The sequence below is a fragment of the Oncorhynchus clarkii genome, unplaced genomic scaffold (assembly GCF_045791955.1).
Source record: "Oncorhynchus clarkii lewisi isolate Uvic-CL-2024 unplaced genomic scaffold, UVic_Ocla_1.0 unplaced_contig_10953_pilon_pilon, whole genome shotgun sequence".
NCBI lineage: Eukaryota > Metazoa > Chordata > Actinopteri > Salmoniformes > Salmonidae > Oncorhynchus > Oncorhynchus clarkii.
In genome coordinates, this window is record NW_027261114.1 from 19,696 (window position 1) to 32,500 (window position 12,805).

General features: G+C 46.8%; 1 protein-coding gene across 1 annotated transcript in view; it reads right to left on the minus strand.

Moving 5' to 3' along the window:
• Nucleotides 1–2,912: 2,912 nt before the first annotated feature.
• The window catches only part of LOC139404904 (serine/threonine-protein kinase Nek11-like), a 97,381-nt gene continuing 87,488 nt past the window's right edge, over nucleotides 2,913–12,805 (minus strand). The window contains exons 15-16 of the mRNA XM_071147446.1: nucleotides 11,964–12,060; nucleotides 2,913–3,174 (exon numbers count right to left, since the gene is read on the minus strand). Coding sequence (XP_071003547.1) covers nucleotides 2,913–3,174; nucleotides 11,964–12,060 — 359 coding nt within the window. The remainder of the gene's footprint in view (nucleotides 3,175–11,963; nucleotides 12,061–12,805) is intronic.

The following is a 12,805-nucleotide window of genomic DNA, read 5'->3' on the forward strand; positions in this document are numbered from 1 at the left end:
CTGTCATCTCTGTTGATCTACTAGGTCACCAACCCTGGTCTATCATGAAGTAAATGTCTGTCATCTCTGTTGATCTACTAGGTCACCAACCCTGGTCTATCATGAAGTAAATGTCTCTCATCTCTGTTGATCTACTAGGTCACCAACCCTGGTCTATCATGAAGTAAATGTCTCTCATCTCTGTTGATCTACTAGGTCACCAACCCTGGTCTATCATGAAGTAAATGTCTCTCATCTCTGTTGATCTACTAGGTCACCAACCCTGGTCTATCATGAAGTAAATGTCTCTCATCTCTGTTGATCTACTAGGTCACCAACCCTGGTCTATCATGAAGTAAATGTCTGTCATCTCTGTTGATCTACTAGGTCACCAACCCTGGTCTATCATGAAGTAAATGTCTCTCATCTCTGTTGATCTACTAGGTCACCAACCCTGGTCTATCATGAAGTAAATGTCTATCATCTCTGTTGATCTACTAGGTCACCAACCCTGGTCTATCATGAAGTAAATGTCTGTCATCTCTGTTGATCTACTAGGTCACCAACCCTGGTCTATCATGAAGTAAATGTCTGTCATCTCTGTTGATCTACTAGGTCACCAACCCTGGTCTATCATGAAGTAAATGTCTGTCATCTCTGTTGATCTACTAGGTCACCAACCCTGGTCTATCATGAAGTAAATGTCTCTCATCTCTGTTGATCTACTAGGTCACCAACCCTGGTCTATCATGAAGTAAATGTCTCTCATCTCTGTTGATCTACTAGGTCACCAACCCTGGTCTATCATGAAGTAAATGTCTGTCATCTCTGTTGATCTACTAGGTTACCAACCCTGGTCTATCATGAAGTAAATGTCTGTCATCTCTGTTGATCTACTAGGTCACCAACCCTGGTCTATCATGAAGTAAATGTCTGTCATCTCTGTTGATCTACTAGGTTACCAACCCTGGTCTATCATGAAGTAAATGTCTCTCATCTCTGTTGATCTACTAGGTCACCAACCCTGGTCTATCATGAAGTAAATGTCTGTCATCTCTGTTGATCTACTAGGTCACCAACCCTGGTCTATCATGAAGTAAATGTCTCTCATCTCTGTTGATCTACTAGGTCACCAACCCTGGTCTATCATGAAGTAAATGTCTGTCATCTCTGTTGATCTACTAGGTCACCAACCCTGGTCTATCATGAAGTAAATGTCTCTCATCTCTGTTGATCTACTAGATCACCAACCCTGGTCTATCATGAAGTAAATGTCTGTCATCTCTGTTGATCTACTAGATCACCAACCCTGGTCTATCATGAAGTAAATGTCTCTCATCTCTGTTGATCAACTAGGTCACCAACCCTGGTCTATCATGAAGTAAATGTCTCTCATCTCTGTTGATCTACTAGGTCACCAACCCTGGTCTATCATGAAGTAAATGTCTCTCATCTCTGTTGATCTACTAGGTCACCAACCCTGGTCTATCATGAAGTAAATGTCTCTCATCTCTGTTGATCTACTAGGTCACCAACCCTGGTCTATCATGAAGTAAATGTCTCTCATCTCTGTTGATCTACTAGGTCACCAACCCTGGTCTATCATGAAGTAAATGTCTCTCATCTCTGTTGATCAACTAGGTCACCAACCCTGGTCTATCATGAAGTAAATGTCTCTCATCTCTATCACCAACCCTGGTCTATCATGAAGTAAATGTCTCTCATCTCTGTTGATCTACTAGGTCACCAACCCTGGTCTATCATGAAGTAAATGTCTCATCTCTGTTGATCTACTATCTCTGTTGATCAACTAGGTCACCAACCCCTATCATGAAGTAAATGTCTCTCATCTCTATCACTGATCTACTAGGTCACCAACCCTGGTCTATCATGAAGTAAATGTCTCTCATCTCTGTTGATCTACTAGGTCACCAACCCTGGTCTATCATGAAGTAAATGTCTCTCATCTCTGTTGATCAACTAGGTCACCAACCCTGGTCTATCATGAAGTAAATGTCTCTCATCTCTGTTGATCTACTAGATCACCAACCCTGGTCTATCATGAAGTAAATGTCTCTCATCTCTGTTGATCTACTAGGTCACCAACCCTGGTCTATCATGAAGTAAATGTCTCATCTCTGTTGATCTACTAGATCACCAACCCTGGTCTATCATGAAGTAAATGTCTCTCATCTCTGTTGATCTACTAGGTCACCAACCCTGGTCTATCATGAAGTAAATGTCTCTCATCTCTGTTGATCTACTAGGTCACCAACCCTGGTCTATCATGAAGTAAATGTCTCTCATCTCTGTTGATCTACTAGGTCACCAACCCTGGTCTATCATGAAGTAAATGTCTCATCTCTGTTGATCTACTAGATCACCAACCCTGGTCTATCATGAAGTAAATGTCTCTCATCTCTGTTGATCTACTAGGTCACCAACCCTGGTCTATCATGAAGTAAATGTCTCTCATCTCTGTTGATCTACTAGGTCACCAACCCTGGTCTATCATGAAGTAAATGTCTCTCATCTCTGTTGATCTACTAGGTCACCAACCCTGGTCTATTATGAAGTAAATGTCTGTCATCTCTGTTGATCTACTAGGTCACCAACCCTGGTCTATCATGAAGTAAATGTCTGTCATCTCTGTTGATCTACTAGGTCACCAACCCTGGTCTATCATGAAGTAAATGTCTGTCATCTCTGTTGATCTACTAGGTCACCAACCCTGGTCTATCATGAAGTAAATGTCTGTCATCTCTGTTGATCTACTAGGTCACCAACCCTGGTCTATCATGAAGTAAATGTCTGTCATCTATGTTGATCTACTAGGTCCCCAACCCTGGTCCTGGAGAGCAACAAGATGTGCTCTTTCTGAAATGCTTGGATAGGCAACATGATCGCAGGTTAGTCAGTGTCAGACATGTTTTTCACCGGGCTCCCTCTCCGGCTCCCTCTCCGGCTCCCTCTCCGGCTCCCTCTCCGGCTCCCTCTCTGGCTCCCTCTCTGGCTCCCTGGAGCTGCTCTTCGTAGTACAGTAGTTGGTCCACTTCAAAGCCATCACTGGGCCTCTCCACCAGGCTGCTGAGGGCCTGTCTGATGCTCCCCTCATCCTCCTGCCTCTCCCTGGCTCCCTTCAGGTAGGTATACACCCTCTGGAAGACGGTTAGACCCAGCCGACGGGACACTGACCTGGGACAGACACAGGGAGAGAGACCGGGTGTCAACTCTGTCCACTAATCACACTCATCAGCCTGACATTGGCTGACATTTTGACAGTTTAAATGTTGTCCCGGCTCTCATAACATGCTCTCTGTGTAGAGTGATTTGATGTGATTACAGGAGGCAGTTCGTACGGTTCCCCCGTGGAATTTACCCACAACCCTGGCATTGCAAGCTCCATGCTCTATCAACAGAGCCACACAAGACCACAAATAGACCACTCTTGTACCCGTTAGCAACAAGAGTAGTCCATTTGTCCCTGTATGCTTTCACATAATGCATAATGGATGCTGTGAGAGATAGAGTATTACTATACATGTCTGTCCAATAGAATGGAAAAAAACATAGTTATTTCATCACATTGAGACATACAGTGTCACTAGCCAGTGCTAAGCTGTCTAAGTGTCTGTGTGTGCTGTCATCAGTGGGTGTTCCGTTGCCATGGAGCTGGCAGCAGGAAAAGAGCAGGTCCATTGGGGCGGGCCTCGTGAATTTGACGAGGATGTGGGCCCAAGAAACTCCTGGTATCATATACCAAAGTCCACATCTTCCACTAGGAGACAACACAACTCCAACAGTCCAACACATCAGACACTAAATGAACCGTTTCTAATGCCCAGAGCACATAGTACTGGGTTGTCATGGGACAACTGTCAAGTCTCTATTGAGATCTGTTGAGATTCACTGCATTGTTTTCTGGAGACGTCACAGTCAGAGAAAACGGACATTTAGAAAATACATCTGATCCTTCCTGACTTCCCTGGACGCCTTTTACCAGATACTATTTCTGGAGTACTTTGGTTTGTCCAGTTATCTGATAATGGTCCTATCAGGTCTATAAATCTGGTGAAACCTCTATCCCAGAGAAATTAACCATTAGGATCTCAGATTTGACTTTATGGATGTTCTGGGGTTGTCTGGGAGAGAGGAAAGCCCAGAAGCGTAGTTCATTTTCACCTAAAAGTACCATCACATTTGGGGCTATATGGTATTTTCGTCTATAGTGATCTTGGAGATGACCCTGGGGCCTCAGACAAAGCTTCAGATCAACAAAAATGTGTTTGGTTGGCCATAGTTTCAGAACTATTTCAGAAGGGAACCCTGCATCTTACAATTATACACAATTTGTACACTAGAAAATACAAAATAAACAGCTTTAAAAAGTTCAAGAGAATACAAAAATACAAAACACACTGAAGGAAAATAATCACATTCCTCGACAGAGAGGTCCTCAATCAGCAGAGAGGTCCTCAATCAGCAGAGAGGTCCTCAATCAGCAGAGAGGTTCTCAATCAGCAGAGAGGTTCTCAATCAGCAGAGGTCCTCAATCAGCAGAGAGGTCCTCAATCAGCAGAGAGGTTCTCAATCAGCAGAGAGTTCCTCAATCAGCAAAGAGGTCCTCAATCAGCAGAGGTTCTCAATCAGCAGAGGTTCTCAATCAGCAGAGAGGTCCTCAATCAGCAGAGAGGTTCTCAATCAGCAGAGAGGTTCTCAATCAGCAGAGAGTTCCTCAATCAGCAAAGAGGTCCTCAATCAGCAGAGAGGTCCTCAATCAGCAGAGGTTCTCAATCAGCAGAGAGGTCCTCAATCAGCAGAGAGGTTCTCAATCAGCAGAGAGGTCCTCAATCAGCAGAGAGGTTCTCAATCAGCAGAGAGTTCCTCAATCAGCAGAGAGTTCCTCAATCAGCAGAGAGGTCCTCAATCAGCAGAGGTTCTCAATCAGCAGAGAGGTCCTCAATCAGCAGAGAGGTTCTCAATCAGCAGAGAGGTTCTCAACCAGCAGAGAGGTCCTCAATCAGCAGAGAGGTCCTCAATCAGCAGAGAGGTCCTCAATCAGCAGAGAGGTTCTCAGTCAGCAGAGAGGTCCTCAATCAGCAGAGAGGTCCTCAATCAGCAGAGAGGTTCTCAGTCAGCAGAGAGGTTCTCAATCAGCAGAGAGGTTCTCAATCAGCAGAGAGGTTCTCAATCAGCAGAGAGGTTCTCAATCAGTAGAGGTTCTCAATCAGCAGAGAGGTCCTCAGTCAGCAGAGAGGTTCTCAGTCAGCAGAGAGGTTCTCAATCAGCAGAGAGGTTCTCAATCAGCAGAGAGGTTCTCAATCAGCAGAGAGGTTCTCAGTCAGCAGAGAGGTTCTCAATCAGCAGAGAGGTTCTCAATCAGCAGAGAGGTCCTCAATCAGCAGAGAAGTCCTCAATCAGCAGAGAGGTTCTCAGTCAGCAGAGAGGTTCTCAATCAGCAGAGAGGTTCTCAATCAGCAGAGAGGTCCTCAATCAGCAGAGGTCCTCAGTCAGCAGAGAGGTTCTCAATCAGCAGAGAGGTTCTCAATCAGCAGAGAGGTTCTCAATCAGCAGAGAGGTTCTCAATCAGCAGAGAGGTTCTCAATCAGCAGAGGTCCTCAGTCAGCAGAGAGGTTCTCAATCAGCAGAGAGGTTCTCAATCAGCAGAGAGGTTCTCAGTCAGCAGAGAGGTTCTCAATCAGCAGAGAGGTTCTCAATCAGCAGAGAGGTTCTCAATCAACAGAGAGGTTCTCAATCAGCAGAGAGGTTCTCAATCAACAGAGAGGTTCTCAATCAGCAGAGAGGTTCTCAATCAACAGAGAGGTTCTCAATCAACAGAGAGGTTCTCAATCAGCAGAGTCTGTAGCAACAGATGGGGCTATAAGTCTGTAGCAACAGATGAAATTCCAGAGCTATCCATCCTTCTTAACATTATAAGTGTCCTCAGAAGGCTGAAGTTAAGTTTAGCAATAAATGTGTAATTTAGCTTTGTCTTTTTCTTAGAGAGAATATGCAGGCCTAGCAAATGCTGTCTCATTATTATAATTCCATTCTAAGTCATCTCTGGCTTGAGGCTTCCTATGGAACAGATATAAGATAGAAACAGCTAGGATTGTGAGAGGATTGATAGTCCTCTCTGAGGTATTGTTGCAGAGGCACAAGGGAGCCTAGTGAGTGTTAGAGTCTCTCCCTCTCTCTCTCCCCTCTTTCTCTTAACAGAAGTGTCTTGTATAGACTGAACTGGGCCTCTCTTTATATGATTTTTGGGGCAGGCATTCTGAGACACGGCAGTGAGCAGGTGGACAAATTCCAAATCTTCCTCCAGTCAAGATGAAGTGAGTGTCACCCTCTGAACGGTGACTGTCTCCACGAGGCAGAACTTTCACTCTAGAGGTGGCAGCTACCACTGTGTCAGCAGGGTCTCCACTGTGTCAGCGGGGTCTCCACTGTGTCAACGGGGTCTGCACTGTGTCAGCAGGGTCTGCACTGTGTCAGCAGGGTCTGCACTGTGTCAGCAGGGTCTCCACTGTGTCAACAGGGTCTCCACTGTGTCAACAGGGTCTCCACTGTGTCAACAGGGTCTCCACTGTGTCAGCAGGGTCTCCACTGTGTCAGCAGGGTCTCCACTGTGTCAACAGGGTCTCCACTGTGTCAGCAGGGTCTGCACTGTGTCAGCAGGGTCTGCACTGTGTCAACAGGGTCTCCACTGTGTCAGCAGGGTCTGCACTGTGTCAGCAGGGTCTGCACTGTGTCAGCAGGGTCTCCACTGTGTCAACAGGGTCTCCACTGTGTCAACAGGGTCTGCACTGTGTCAGCAGGGTCTCCACTGTGTCAACAGGGTCTCCACTGTGTCAGCAGGGTCTGCACTGTGTCAGCAGGGTCTCCACTGTGTCAGCAGGGTCTGCACTGTGTCAACAGGGTCTCCACTGTGTCAGCAGGGTCTCCAGTGTGTCAGCAGGGTCTCCACTGTGTCAGCAGGGTCTCCACTGTGTCAACAGGGTCTCCACTGTGTCAGCAGGGTCTGCACTGTGTCAGCAGGGTCTCCACTGTAAGACTGATGATAAGAGAGGGGCCATGCGTATTGCGTACACACCAACTCCCTGCATGAGTTGTCATACCCACAACTCATCTGATCGTTTACGATTGATGGAACTGTATAATCTAATTCATCTGATTGTTTGCGATTGATGGAACTTTATAATGTAATTCCATTTTTGAGGCTCTGTGATAGCAGACATCTTTACTACAGAGTAGATTATTTTGGTCCCTCTCCACCATCTCCTTCTCCCTCTCTCTCCTCCTCGCTCCTCCTCTCTCCACCATCTCCTTCTCCCTCTCTCTCTCCTCCTCTCTCTTCCATCTCCATCTCTCTCCTCCTCACTCCTCCTCTCTCCACCATCTCCTTCTCCCTCTCTCTCTCCTCCTCTCTCCACCATCTTCTTCTCCCTCTCTCTCTCCTCCTCTTTCCACCATCTCCTTCCCCCTCTCTCCTCTGAGCTCCTCTTTCCACCATCTCCTTCTCCCTCTCTCTCCTCCTCTCTGTTCCTCTCTCCACCATCTCCTTCTCCCTCTCTCTCCTCCTCTTTCCACCATCTCCTTCTCTCTCTCTCTCTCCTACTCTCTCCACCATCTCCTTCTCCCTCTCTCTCTCCTCCTCTCTCCACCATCTCCTTCTCCCTCTTTCTCTCCTCCTCTATCCACCATCTCCTTCTCCCTCTCTCTCTCCTCCTCTTTCCACCATCTCCTTCTCCCTCTCTCTCCTCCTCTCTCCTCCTCTCTCCACCATCTCCTTCTCCCTCTCTCTCCTCCTCTCTCCACCATCTCCTTCTCCCTCTCTCTCTCCTCCTCTCTCCACCATCTCCTTCTCCCTCTCTCTCTCCTCCTCTCTCCACCATCTCCTTCTCCCTCTCTCTCTCCTCCTCTTTCCACCATCTCCTTCTCCCTCTCTCCTCCGCGCTCCTCCTCTTTCCACCATCTCCTTCTCCCTCTCTCCTCCGCACTCCTCTTCTTTCCACCATCTCCTTCTCCCTCTCTCCCTCATCTCCCTCTCTCTCCTCCTCGCTCCTCCAACTTCTTCTCCCTCTCTCCACCATCTGTCTCCTCCTCTCTCCTCCTCTCTCCACCATCTCCCTCTCTCTCCCCTCCTCACTCCACCATCTCCTTCTTCCTCTCTCTCCTCCTCACTCCTCCTCTCTCCACCATCTCATTCTCCCTCTCACTCTCCTCCTCTCTCCACCATCTCCTTCTCCCTCTCTCTCCTCCTCGCTCCAACATCTCCTTCTCCCTCTCTCTCCTCCTCGCTCCTCCTCTCTACACCATCTCCTTCTCCCTCTCTCTCTCCTCCTCTCTTTTCCATCTCCTACTCCTTCTCCCTCTCTCTCCTCCTCTCTCCGCCATCTCCTTTTCCCTCTCTCTCTCCTCCTCTCTCCTCCTCTCTCCACCATCTCCTTCTCCCTCTCTCTCTCCTCGCTCCTCCATCTCCTTCTCCCCCTCTCTCTCCTCCTCTCTCCTCCATCTCCTTCTCCCCCTCTCTCTCCTCCTCTCTCCTCCATCTCCTTCTCCCTCTCTCCTCTGCGCTCCTCCTCTATCCACCATCTCCTTCTCCCTCTCTCTCCTCCTCGTTCCTCCTCTCTCCACCATCTCCTTATCACTCTCTCTCTCCTCCTCCACCATCTCCTTCTCCCTCTCTCTCTCCTCCTCTCTCCACCATCTCCTTCTCCCCCTCTCTCTCCTCCTCTCTCCACCATCTCCTTCTCCCTCTCTCTCTCCTCCTCTCTCCACCATCTCCTTCTCCCTCTCTCTCTCCTCCTCGCTCCTCCATCTCCTTCTCCCCCTCTCACTCCTCCTCTCTCCTCCATCTCCTTCTCCCTCTCTCTCCTCCTCACTCCTCCATCTCCTCCTCTTCAGTTGACCTTTACAGTCCCTACATTGAGACACAACTTTGGCTCCTACATTTGTAAACAAGCGGGGACCTATTTCCTCTCTACAGAGTTGTTATTTTCTATACACAAATTTAAATATGCAACATTTTGACTATGATGAATAACAAAAATCGGAGCCCAAATATTGAATAGTACAAAATGATTGTAAATAGCCCCTTGAGGAGCTGGGGAGGGCTATGGATGAGCATGTTCTCAGTACATGTTTAATAAATGTGGTATATATCTGAAAGTGAAGAGCCCTCAAAAATGTGACTAATGGTGTGTGTGCATGTGCATGTGTTTATGTTGTCAGTCAATGATGCATACTCAATCAAACACACTCTCTTTCTCTTCCGTTCTTTTGTTCTCGTTCTCTGTATCTCTTTCTTTCTCTCGCTCCCTCTCGTTCTCTTCCTCTTGTTCTCTCTCTCGTTCTCCCCTCTCGTTCTCTCGTTCTCTCTCTAACACACACAGTAAGTGGCGCTAATCAGCATCCCTCCTCCTCCTCCTCCTCCACCAAAACAACCCAACAGAAACTCTTGCATCAGCATCAAAGCTTACCTCTCTATTCAGCAATCAAGAAATGGCCCCCTTCTGCAGCACTTAACAACAGACAGAGGAAGTCTAAGACGGTGAGCCTGATGGATTCCCTTCACCGTAATAAAGGCCTCTTACTGAACATCTATCACAACATAATGCTGTCATAACAGGCCATGGCAGCTCATGACAACCCAGCTATCTGTTGTTGTAAATTGCAAAACGTTTTATTTGCTTACTGTGCTAGTACATTGACTTGATAGGTATAAACATTTCCCATAACACCAGAATAGGATTGTTCCAATGATGAACAGAACATTAGATTGAGGGGGGTTTGCTTTGAGCAGGTTCCCAAAGGTTCTCATGTACACAGAGTCAGACACAGTGGGCTTAAGCCTGCGTTTAGATGAGAGGTACAATCAAACATCCTGGAGCCAAGAGAGCCGTGGTGACAGATTCTGTTGCTGTAAATTGCTACCTGTTCTCCTGTCCTCCCTCCTTCCCCTCCCTTCATCCTCGCTCCCTCCACCCCCCTCTTATTCCTGGGCCTTTATGAAGCGGCAGCTCTGAGGGATCTGACAGGGTCTAATTCTCTCTCCCACAGGAATTGGGCTTCTGTTATTAATACACCAGTCTCATCATGGGAGCATGGAGCTGAGAACTCACACTGTGTGTGTGTGTGTTTAACAGAATACTACTGTCGCTGTGTGAAAAGGAAAGTGTGTCCTGCTTGACGAGTGGGGCTGTGTTTTCCAGGTAACAGCCTCTTGCAGCTTCACTTAGCCCAAACTCCAAACCCATCACTTCCCTTAGCCCAACCTCCAAACCCATCACTTCACTTAGCCCAAACTCCAAACCCATCACTTCACTTAGCCCAAACTCCAAACCCATCACTTCACTTAGCCCAAACTCCAAACCCCATCACTTCACTTAGCCCAAACTCCAAACCCATCACTTCACTTAGCCCAAACTCCAAACCCATCACTTCACTTAGCCCAAACTCCAAACCCATCACTTCCCTTAGCCCAACCTCCAAACCCATCACTTCACTTACCCCAAACTCCAAACCCATCACTTCACTTAGCCCAAACTCCAAACCCATCACTTCCCTTAGCCCAACCTCCAAACCCATCACTTCACTTACCCCAAACTCCAAACCCATCACTTCACTTAGCCCAAACTCCAAACCCATCACTTCCCTTAGCCCAACCTCCAAACCCATCACTTCACTTAGCCCAAACTCCAAACCCATCACTTCCCTTAGCCCAACCTCCAAACCCATCACTTCACTTAGCCCAAACTCCAAACCCATCACTTCACTTAGCCCAAACTCCAAACCCATCACTTCACTTAGCCCAAACTCCAAACCCATCACTTCACTTAGCCCAAACTCCAAACCCCATTACTTCACTTAGCCCAAACTCCAAACCCCATCACTTCACTTAGCCCAAACTCCAAACCCATCACTTCACTTAGCCCAAACTCCAAACCCATCACTTCACTTAGCCCAAACTCCAAACCCCATCACTTCAATTAGCCCAAACTCCAAACCCCATCACTTCACTTAGCCCAAACTCCAAACCCATCACTTCACTTAGCCCAAACTCCAACCCCCATCACTTCACTTAGCCCAAACTCCAAACCCATCACTTCACTTAGCCCAAACTCCAAACCCCATTACTTCACTTAGCCCAAACTCCAAACCCCATCACTTCACTTAGCCCAAACTCCAATCCCCATCACTTCACTTAGCCCAAACTCCAATCCCCATCACTTCACTTAGCCCAAACTCCAAACCCATCACTTCACTTAGCCCAAACTCCAAACCCATCACTTCACTTAGCCCAAACTCCAAACCCATCACTTCACTTACAGTTATGTATTTATTCTGTCTGTCTGTCTGTCTGTCTGTCTGTCAGTCAGTCAGTCAGTCAGTCAGTCAGTCAGTCAGTCAGTCAGTCTGTAGTCCAGAGAGCTGTCTGTACTGGAGAGTAGTGTTGTGGAATAGAGGTGAGGTTTGGGCCCCTGGGCCAGCAGCACCGTCAGGCCCTGCCACTCCCCTTCTCACCCTATCACACATCCACCTCACTGGGCAGACAGCAGAGGGATGGGCCCCTCTCCCACAGCTACACCAGGCTGATGTGATATCCATATTGATGTGCAGCAAAGATCGATGGATAGGACAACAAGAGGGTGGATGGATAGAGAGGCCACAGGCAGACAGGGAAACAGACTCTGCCTGGAGGTGAGATACATCCTACTTTCATTTAAAACTTCAATGCTGAGTGTATTGAACATTTTAAAGTTTGCTGTTGCCAGTATGTGCAGGGATGGAAATGAAGTTAGCCCGCTCTTTAGCTGAAGTGAATATACAGTGTTGTAGTTTCTGATCACAAGTTAGGCTTTTCACGAGATAATTAACATCATTGTTCAGAGTTAATAAATACTTTTGAGTTTATCGTCACTTAAAGAAATCAAATCAAATCAAATGTGAAGTCAGGTGAAAGGAGAGGTTCTCATACTCACTCAGTCATGCGCTGAATCCTTGTCTCAGCCATGGTGCTGTTGAAGACTGGAGGCCCCATGGGGACCCACTGGCCCTCTTCTGGCACTGCTTCAGCCACTGTAGAGGAAATTGTGATTATTGGGGACACGCATGGGCAATTCATTCATTAAAAATACAGCTAAATGTAAGGCTTAAACTGATATTTTCGTATTTACATGATTTCATAATTTTGTGAGCAATCATCTGATCTGTTTTAATATGCTCAAATTTAGTATAAAATCAAAGCAAATTCTCCTTGGTCTGTGACAATCACTTCCTACGTGACAAAATATAGAAACAAAACAACAATGATCTCTGTTAGTTCAAGAGTATCCATCACAACCTCGCATCCCCCCCACACACACCACATCTGTTCTCAACGACTGTGGGATTGTGATGGTATCTCTGCCCTTGTCTATCTAATCACAGTAAATCATGCTGTGTGTCATCTTGTCTCCACTCAGATAAAATACTGCCAGAGTGCAGGGAGAGTTGTTGGTACCATTGCCATTTGAGTTATTAAAAAGTAGATTTATGTAAAGAGAGCAGGGGAAGTGCATCCAAATATTTTATTTGGTGTAATCAATTACACATCCACCCACCCACAGAGAGAGAGAGAGAGAGAGAGAGAGAGAGAGAGAGCTGTAGATGTCCTAGCCAGCGTCTTTAACCTAAAACAGAGTGATAGGTGAGAGAAGAAGACATCAACACAACCAACACATGTTCACTTTTAGAGAAATACACAACTCATTCACATTCAGGTAAAGTAGAAACTTGATTTATTTAGCATTTTGTTTCATTGTTTGTACTGGAAAAACAGGAA